Raw genomic sequence first — 9,757 nt, forward strand, 5'->3', positions numbered from 1 at the left:
ATGGAATTGATGAAGACGGCGAGTTCTCCCCTCTTGGGGTGAGTCAGGCTTTCAAGACTCAACTGCGGGACCTAGGACCTTCCGACAGAGTTGTGAGCTCCTCACACAGTGACCAGTGCAAAGAGCTTTGGCTTCTGAAGACCCGGAGAAGGCAGCAGGTTTGAAAGGGACCCATCACCACCGGCTGTGTGACTTTAGGCAAGTGCTCAAGGTTTTCGAAGCTCATCTGTCTATGCGGTGGCTGGTTTGAAATATGTGCTCTTGATTTCTGTTCCATTTTCTAAGCTGTCCATATTTAAGGGTTTGTACTTAAAGGGACATTCTTTAAAAAGGCCTGGGAGGAGAGGAAGAGAGGAGGGAAGAAGAAAGTAAAGGCAAGGCTATTAGAGGCCATCACAGCCCCATTCTGTATGGATGTTCTGGAAGGGCTGAGAGAGTGACTGGCTTGGGCACCCTCTGAAACCTGGCCTGCCAGGTCTTGAGCATCTAGCTTTTACTAGCTCTTGCCCCCTCCCCCATGCTGTTGCTCTCCAACAGCTGGATCCAGCGAAGCTCTTAAGGGAGGTGACAGTTCTTGGAAGACTCGGCTTCCATAGTGCTGCCCCGCTCCCACGCCCCCTCCTTTCTAGACTCCTCAATGGTGCGAACCCCCTGTTTCACCACCACTGACCTCCTGCGCGAAGGTTGGTAGCGGCAACCTGCCAGCATCCCGCGCTCCAGCTCTACCCTTGTTGGGCGTCCTGCCCTCGGCTGGCTGCCTTCTCCCTCTCTCCGCCGCCCGGGAGCTCCCCCTCCGGGCGGAGCACAGCGGCAGCCTGCGGGGTTGGCGACAGAGCCGGTAAGAGGGGCGGCTGCTGCAATCCTCCCGCCCACGTGCACCGACGGCAGCGAAGCACCAGCAGTCGCCAGGCCCGCGCCTGCCGCGGGTGGGTGCTTCACCTCTGGGGCTGGTGGGGGACCGTAACCCGAGTCCCACCGCCGGGACCTCTATTTGCATAACCCGACCCCCCCTTTCTTCCCGGACCAGGCTGGAGATGAGAGTCGGGCTCCCTTCCGAGGCGTCGTCTTGCCTGTGGTCAGCGCGGGGGCCGCGGGACCGGCAGGAGCGCAGGCGGAGCGGGCTGGCGCACGTGGTAAGAACGCTGCTTTCTATTTCTTCCTTTTCCCCCAGCTTCGAAACAAGGTTTGCAGGGGTTTGCAGAGGGTGGGACACCTATAGAAGTTCCACCCTCGCTGAGCTTTCCCTTTGAATTTGATCCCCAATCGGAAAGAAGAGCGCGCACAGCGCGATCGAGAAACTTTCCCAGATTCGCTTTTGGGCATTTGAAGTCAGGGCGATGGCCATTCCCGGGAGAACAACTTTCGCGGTTGGCATGGGGAGAAATGAGCTGCGGGGAGAGCGGCACCGAGAGGGCTCCTGGTGGTCATGGGGCTCCCCTGATCACCGTGCTTCAGGCCGGGCAGGAGCGAGCGCGCTGCGGCCGTGGACACCGCAGGTGATCGGCGGGAGAGCGCCTGCAGCGCCGCTCTTCATCCACGGCGTGGCGCCGTGGCTCCTGCCCGCCCGGGTATCCTCGCTGCTCCGGGTAGGGGGGCAAGAAAGAGAACCGTGGGGCTCGCGTCCGATCCCTCCCCTGCCCGACTTTGGATCTGAGAAGGACAGGGCGCTAAGATCCTAGCCCGCATCCAAGATCCCAGGCTAGGCAGGTCGCAAAGCCCGGGGTTTGGGAACCCGGCCGCGCAGTTGGAGCGTTTCTGGAGCGGGCTGATTGGGAGATGGGAGCAGAGTGCCCAAAGAGCCCTCTGAAAAGTTTTCGGGAATTTGACAGTAAGGTTTCTACTGGAAGGGTTTGCTTATTATTTGTTTGTTTGTTTGCCAAGGGGAACATGTGTTGGGTCACCGTGACTCGAACCTGTGCCATTTGTTGTCTCTCAGCACCGAGCAGGTTCCAAGCAAAGGAGATGAATACTATTCCTGGGGTAGACCTTAGGCGCGAGTAGTAGAATGCACCCCCGGAAAAGTGTATACACAGGGATCAGGGGGGCTTGGTGGCTGCGGACTGGGATGGCTTGTGAAGGTGAGGACAGTGTCTTCGCAGGCTGCCTTGTCTGACGCCTGGAGACCCTCTTGGCTAGGCAGGCACGCAAGCGCGCTGTCAAGAGGGAGGCGTGTGGTGTAGCGTAAGGTGTGTGAGTGGGTGTGTAACAGGGCAGCGGAGGAGGGAGAGTGTAGCGGAAGTGGAGGGTGTGTGTGTGTGTTTGTGTGCGTGTGTGTGTGTGTGTGTGTGTGTGTGCTTGTGTGTGTGCGTGCACGCGCGTCGGGCAGGGTGAGTGTCCAAGCCTCCATCTGGTCGCCCCCACGCAGCGGACCGCCCAGACACGCCGGGAAGGGCGCCCGCACTGTGCAGCAGCTGGAGGGGGGGGCGGGGAGCGCGCGGGCAGAGGAAGGGGGTGCCTCTGGCAGAGGATCTCTCGAAGCTCCCGCAGCTCTTCGGCCCCATACTCTACTCTAACCTCTACCCTTAAGGTGCCTAAAATACTTAAACAAATAAACAACCCAGACCTGTTCCGTTTTCGCTCCTGTATAAATAGCACAGACTTTCCAAAAAAGCAAGACCGCATTCACTCTTATCGCCAGACACTACTTTCCACAGTGTAATTCAGAAAAAGGCAGTCAGCTTCCGTGAATGCGGCTAGCTTTTTTTTTCTTTTTTTCTTTCTTCTTCTTCTTCTTTTTTTTTTTTTTCTCTGTCTCTTTTTTGCTTGCGGTTTTGAGCTGCCAAGAAAGTGAAGGAGGGGTTTGACTGTAGTGTCTCGGCTCCGCTCGGTTTCTTTCCGAAGTTTAATTTTCCGGAATGGCTCCCAAACAAGGGCCGGGAGGCGGAGCCGCCACTACCGGATCTTCTCCTTTTTTGGAAAGTCTCGGCGAACCGGAATTCCTCCCCGCCCCAAGAGACAGAGCTGCCTTCTCGGCCCGCGCGTTCTCCCGCGGCGACAGCGCCGGGGTCCGCGATCGAGCCCTCTTCCAGCTGAACTCTGCAACCCGGAGTCCAGGCTGCAATGGGGGCCGAGAGCCCCAGACCCCGGCGGGTGTCCACCGGCTGCGAACCGTTCCAGGGGGAGCTCGGCAGAGCCCGCGCTGCCAAGCCCGTATGCAAATTAGCCATGTGACCGCTAAAGCTGCCTGGCCCAGCCCTGTTCCTCAGTCCATATATGGGCAGCGACGTCACGGGTTTGAAAACCTGCCCATAAATTCTCGGAGCCTAACACTTTCCGTCTGAGAGAGCAGCGATTGATAAATAGCTGGGCGAGGGGACACACTGACTGTTATAATAACACTACACCAGCAACTCCTGGCTCCCCAACAGCCGGATCACAGGCAGGAGAGAGTCAGTGGCCCATAGCTATTTTTCTTCTTAAGAAGCCAACAACTTGCTTGCTAGTTTTACATCGGTTAGATTTTTTTCTTTCTTTTCTTTTTCTTTTCTTTTTTTTTTCTTGCGTGTGGTGGTGGTCTTTTCTAAGTGTGGAGGGCAAAAGGAGATACCAACCCAGGTTCAGTCCAACCCCTCTCCAAAAAACGGCTTCTCTGGCACTCCAGGTAGCGAGGGAGTTGGGTCTCCAGGTTGTGCGAGGAGCAAATGATGACCGCCAAGGCCGTAGACAAAATCCCAGTAACTCTCAGTGGTTTTATGCACCAGCTGCCTGACAGCCTCTACCCGGTGGAAGACCTCGCCGCCTCGTCGGTGACCATCTTCCCCAATGCTGAACTGGGAGCTCCCTTTGACCAGATGAACGGAGTGGCCGGAGGTAAGCCTCGTGTCCTCTTTGGAGCTGGTGGGTGGGGAGCGGTGGGTGTGCGGGACTTGGAGGGAAGAATGGGGACTTGCGGTGGTGGAGGGCTCTGACCACACTGACTCCGAAGATTGGAAGTGAGTGCTGGAGGAGCGGGAGAGAATAGGGACTAGAGCGCGGGCTGTGCGCGCCAGAGATGCACCTGGTCACCAAAAGCAACTGGCATGCTTGTGGCCTTCTGCGCGCCCAACTGGGCGCAGGGCTCAAGACACACCCTTACTGGGCTGCCAGGCTGGAAGCAAGTCCACTGGCCGGACTCTGCGCTTCTGGGATAGGGTTAAAGTGATGGGAAAGTTGGGGAGTCCGGGGAAGAGCTGTGCGTCTGGAGAGCCAAGAGGTAGGGGAGCGCTGAGGAAGCACGCGTGTAGCGCTCTCTGGGAAGAGCCCCCCTCCGGGAGGGTCTCGGAGCTCTTTGCTCTCCTGGTGCGGCTGAGAGGCACCACCCTACTTGCCCATCGCCCCAAAGTGAAGAGGGATAACGGAGCAGGGCAAGCAGCGGAAAGTGGCCCTGAGACTGCCTAGGGAGGCCAGCGCAGGCATCCGTGTGCGCCGGGCTCGGTGACGATGCTATGTAAAGTCGTCCCCCACCGCAGCCCCCGCGCTTTCCTCCAAGCCCGGTCTCTAGTCTTGGGCTGGGGCGGGGACGCGCGGGTGTCGGGCAAGGCTGAGGACGTTGTGAGGGAAGGGAAACCTAGACTCCTTCCTCCGCAGCCTGGGTTCCCACTGGCAGTCGTCAGCTGAAGCGCAGCGGGAGAGGGAGGGGGAGATGGCACCAGGAATTAGCAGCGGGAACATCACCCACCCACTTACCCGTTCTGGGGTTCCCCTCTCCCGCGGCTGGCACTTTCTCTGTATCGCCTATGATTGGTCGGATCTTGAGTGGTGTCTGTACCGTTGCCTCGGCGGTGGAACCACAAGGCAAAGTACTGGGAAAGGAGTCCGAGGCAGATGGGAAATTGTTTGATATTGTTGCTATTATTGGGTGTTTTTATTGGGGACTATAGCCACAGATGGCTGGGGAACGGAGGGGGAGGGGCACGTCCTACTTTCTTGGAGATAGTTTTTGAGTCTCGGGCGTTAGCTAACTTCTTCTTAACTGTCTCCAAGCCTCAGTTTCCCCACCTGTTGGATTTTGTTATATTCCTTTACTGTTGGAATCCTGAACCGAGGAGGACGGCCGTGTGCGTGCGTGCTGCGTGTGTGTGCGCGCGCGTGTGTGAATTGGCACTTGGCTGCATTTTCATTGTTCCACCTCTTTCCTGCCTTTTCCTTCCCCAGATGGCATGATCAACATTGACATGACTGGAGAGAAGAGGCCCTTGGATCTTCCATACCCTAGTAGCTTTGCTCCCATCTCTGCGCCTAGAAACCAGACCTTCACTTACATGGGCAAATTCTCCATTGACCCCCAGTACCCTGGTGCCAGTTGCTACCCAGAAGGCATCATCAATATTGTGAGTGCGGGCATCTTGCAAGGGGTCACCCCACCAGCTTCAACCACAACCTCATCCAGCGTCACCTCTGCCTCCCCCAACCCATTGGCCACAGGACCCCTGGGCGTGTGTACCATGTCCCAGACCCAACCTGAATTGGATCATCTCTACTCTCCTCCGCCACCTCCTCCTCCGTACACGGGCTGTACAGGAGATCTCTACCAGGACCCTTCAGCGTTCCTGTCACCACCCACCACTTCCACCTCCTCTCTGGCCTATCAGCCACCTCCTTCCTACCCATCCCCCAAGCCAGCCATGGACCCAGGTCTCATTCCCATGATCCCGGAATATCCTGGCTTTTTCCCATCTCCATGCCAGAGAGATCCACACGGTGCTGCTGGCCCGGATCGAAAGCCATTTCCCTGCCCTCTGGACTCCCTGCGGGTCCCCCCTCCGCTCACTCCACTCTCTACCATCCGTAATTTTACTCTGGGGGGGCCCAGTGCTGGAGTCACGGGACCAGGGGCAAGTGGAGGCAGTGAGGGACCCCGACTGCCTGGCAGTGGCTCTGCAGCAGTGTCTACTACCCCCTACAACCCGCATCACCTGCCATTGAGGCCCATCCTGCGGCCTCGAAAGTACCCGAACAGGCCCAGCAAGACGCCAGTTCACGAAAGGCCCTATCCCTGTCCGGCAGAAGGCTGTGACAGGCGCTTCTCACGCTCGGATGAGCTGACCCGGCATATCCGAATCCACACGGGCCACAAACCCTTCCAGTGTCGGATCTGCATGCGAAACTTCAGCAGAAGTGACCACCTCACCACTCACATCCGCACCCACACGGGGGAGAAGCCCTTCGCCTGTGACTATTGTGGCCGCAAGTTTGCCAGGAGTGACGAAAGGAAGCGCCACACCAAGATCCACCTTCGACAGAAGGAGCGGAAGAGCAGTGCCCCCTCTTCGTCTGTGTCTGCCCAGCCTTCAGCCTCTGGTCCTGGGGGCTCGCAGGCGGGAGGCAGCCTATGCGGTAACAGCACCATTGGAGGACCACTGGCCTGCACCTCTCGGACCAGGACACCATGAGATGAAGCTCCGGCGGACACACCCAGGTCCCAGAGGCCCTCCGTCCACTTGAGCTGCACAACACTATCACCCATCCCTGTCCCTTCCTGTGATCCTGGGCAAAGGACCTTGATGGAGCCCGGCCCTGCCCCCACCCCTTTCCAGACACAGGACCCTCCTAAAATTTAGACCATTTTACTCTCTTAGGGGAGTTCACTGCCACTCCAAGTAATGGGGAGCCAAGAAGAGGGCTGGGTGAGGGCCCTTGCACTAGAGGGCTGTGATCTGATCCTGACTGAGAGACATCGCATAGGTTTTGCTAGTCCTTTCCTTATTTTGACCCTGGATGCCAGAGTTCTTCTGAGACCTTTTCTACAAATAGGTTGGGAGATGCTGATTCCTTTGAGTGAGGACAGCAAAAAAGACTAAGGAAAACTGACATTGCACTTTATGGCTTGGAACTAATTTGGGGGAAGCTCCAGTGAGAGGAGCCTGGTTTCGGCTGCGGCACTCCGTGACCCAAGAACAGTGAATTGAAGGGTATTTAGCCGTCTCAACCCTTAAGCAATATGTACTAAAAACTCAGAGAACGAAAGTGCAATGACGGGAGGGACAAAGCAATATTGGCTCCTTTTTGTTGAGAAACAAAGATTATTTTTTCAGTGTATATCCATTCAGATTTTGTGTATTTTTGATGTGCACTGTTCACTCCGAGTTCTGAACCTTCGGGAAAAAAATGTAAAGCATTTATGATCTCTTGAAATGAGTCAAAGGTTAACTTATTTAAAGGGGGATGTACATAGGGTGCATGCAGTTGTGTTGGAAGGTGTCCTCTGTGCCTTGTGTGATGTGGGCAGTGTTACAGGGTCTGCATGTATGCAGGAGGCCTTACTATGGAAAAAGAAATCATTCCCTGGGTTGAAGTACGGCTGTATATTTCTGCCTATTAATATTTGGAATTTTTTTTAGAAAGTATATTTTTGTATGCTCTGTTTTGTGACTTAAAAAGTGTTCCCTTTGTAGTCAAATTTCAGATGAGAATGTGCATAATGTCACGCAGCTGATTTGTTTACTAGCTCTTAATAGTTGTGGAAAAATAAACAATCTATTCTAACATAAAGCCACTAACTGGAGTTCAGATAATGGATGGTTTATGACTATGGTGTAAATAAATACTTTTCAACAATATTTTTGCTGCAGAAGTCATTTACGAGGTACCTACTGGGTGGAACTGGAACAGCAGTTCTCGTCTGTGAACTATGGCCATAAGACTACGCTAGCCGGGGGGCTAGCATAGGACCTCCATGCTGCCTTGCTAGCCTGTGAACACCAAGTCTCACTCTAGTCTCCATTCATAAGCTAGTTTTCATAGCTAGTTTTCAGGGATTTCCCCCTTGAATCAGTGTAAAAGCCTCCTGACTCATTGTTCTGTCCCGTGTAACAGCCTATAGCTTCTCTCTGCTCCAGAGTGGGCTCCGGAAAATAAACACTGACAAACAAGTGCCTGCTGGGAGATGACAACTTCAGAGCGGCATTCAGAACTCTGACCACGGCCTGGGGGCTCAGTCAAGTTGTGGCTTTGAGGAAAGTGTGGCGGCATGGTCAAATTGGAAATGACTTTTGGGTTTCCAGGATTAATCTTACGACCACAGAAAACTTTTTCAGAGAGCTATCATTCTTTCAGATCAAAATTGCTCAGACATTGCTGATGACAACATTAATGGGTGGTTGCAGGAATTACCCCAGGACTCATTTCTCTCCAGGCCTGGCTTCTCAGATGACTGACCATATTTGGAAGGATCATTTGTTACAAGTTTGGTGGATCTAGAAGTGTCTCTCAAAATAGCTTGCTAGGTAAGATAGGTGAACACCAACCTGCAAAACTCCAACGCAATCTAAACTTAAAAGTAGCCTCCCCCAAAACACCAGATAATGGTTTGCAAAGTAATACAGTGTAAGGTTTCTTCTTCCGGAAACCTTTTGTGATTTTGTTATAAACACAAAACAAGAATCTCATGAAGCGAATAGATTGTGTCTTTGTTATTAGCATCTTTACTCTGAGAATTAGCACCTAAATACTTATGTCCAGTAATCAGTTCAGTCTCATCAAGAAAGCTTGCCCCTGCTTCTGTTTTACCTTTATCCCCACTTCAAGGATACAGAAACTTCTACCCAGAACTCCTAAATAGACATTTCTAAGCCTAGGCATGGGATGTTTTCCTTGTCTTATACTTTCCCACCGAATTCAGCTTGCCAACTGTCACGAGTATTGCCACTGTTTACCCACCGTTGCCAACTATAAAGTAATGCTACATTATGGCTACTTTTAAACAAATACTTCTCTTCCGAGGAACTTTATTTAAGGATCTAGTACACCAACATTTTTTAGTTTTTAACTATCTTTTCAAACTTTAATTTTACAGCATCTCCAATCAAGACCACTTAAGTCATGTTTTTAAAAGCAAGGGTGAATGCCATTTAAAGAAAACAAGAACTTTCCATGCTACACCCATGGATTATGTGATCAGTTTCGCATTGGTGTGGTGGCAAACCTCACCAACAAGCCCTAAGAAATTAGCACACCTGTTTGCTCAGGGCCAGCCTTGTGGCTTTGGCCCCCAGAGTATCACACAGCAGGTCAGTCAACATCTTTAACCAGGGTTCTTAGCTTAAAAGTTTTCAGCTCAATTTTCAATGTGTTTTAAAAAGTTTGCCCATGAAATCAGCACAGAAAGGCAAATTTGGTTCCTTTAATCTCTTCCCCCTGTACTTTAAGGGATAATACTATAAATGTTTCAGCTTGTTTTGTGGAGAGAGATTACTTAAAGAGTCATGCCTCTGTGAGGGTTTGATTTGTATGAACTGTTGATTAAGTCTAATGTTCTCAAGCCAGGTTAATTTCCATATTCTGCTAATGTGATCAAGGTAAATTATTTTATAAACGTTTCTCAACTGTTGTAAAACTTCAATGTGTATGTGGACGCGGGTAGGTGCCGATGCCTGAAACGCTGCCAGTTCAAACCACCATCAAATTCGTAAGGAAAGACAAGACCAAGAGATGAAAATACTTAAAGATATTTTTTCATTTAGGATAAAAGTTAACTTTGTTTTCTTGTTATTTTCTTTAGGTTAAATACAAGAATGGCCTGTGTTACAGTAAAATAGTGTAATTAAGACATTAAGTATTCTCAGATGTGTTTTCAGTCACCGTGTTCCACAGACCTCTCTCAGGAAAATAAAGTAATTTAAGTTTATACCACTTCTTGGTCTTTGGAAATCTGTAGGTAACTGGCTTTTGGCACGATACGTTATGAAATAAACTGTGAGTTTTTAACAATAATTAAAATATAGTTATTGCAGGTAATGTTTCCCTTTTCCACTTTGTAATAACCAACATTATTTCCATA

General features: G+C 52.0%; 1 protein-coding gene across 3 annotated transcripts; it reads left to right on the forward strand.

Annotated features, from left to right (window-relative positions):
- The first annotated feature begins 228 nt into the window (after positions 1 to 228).
- On the forward strand, positions 229 to 7,538 carry Egr2 (early growth response 2). Of its 3 annotated transcripts, XM_085679720.2 has the most exons (4): positions 229 to 926; positions 1,028 to 1,133; positions 3,702 to 3,810; positions 5,134 to 7,538. In XM_085679720.2, the coding sequence occupies exons 2-4, from the start codon at positions 1,035 to 1,037 to the stop codon at positions 6,369 to 6,371; spliced, it is 1,446 nt and encodes a 481-aa protein (XP_085535846.1). In that variant the 5' UTR covers positions 229 to 926; positions 1,028 to 1,034; the 3' UTR covers positions 6,372 to 7,538. The 3 variants fall into 3 exon arrangements, with proteins under 3 accessions (XP_085535846.1, XP_048307534.1, XP_048307535.1); XM_048451577.3 differs by lacking the exons at positions 229 to 926; positions 1,028 to 1,133 and adding an exon at positions 2,991 to 3,601; XM_048451578.3 differs by lacking the exons at positions 229 to 926; positions 1,028 to 1,133 and adding an exon at positions 2,991 to 3,453.
- The last annotated feature ends 2,219 nt before the right edge of the window (positions 7,539 to 9,757 follow it).

The sequence above is a fragment of the Myodes glareolus genome, chromosome 18 (assembly GCF_982192425.1).
Source record: "Myodes glareolus chromosome 18, mMyoGla1.1, whole genome shotgun sequence".
Taxonomy (NCBI): domain Eukaryota; kingdom Metazoa; phylum Chordata; class Mammalia; order Rodentia; family Cricetidae; genus Myodes; species Myodes glareolus.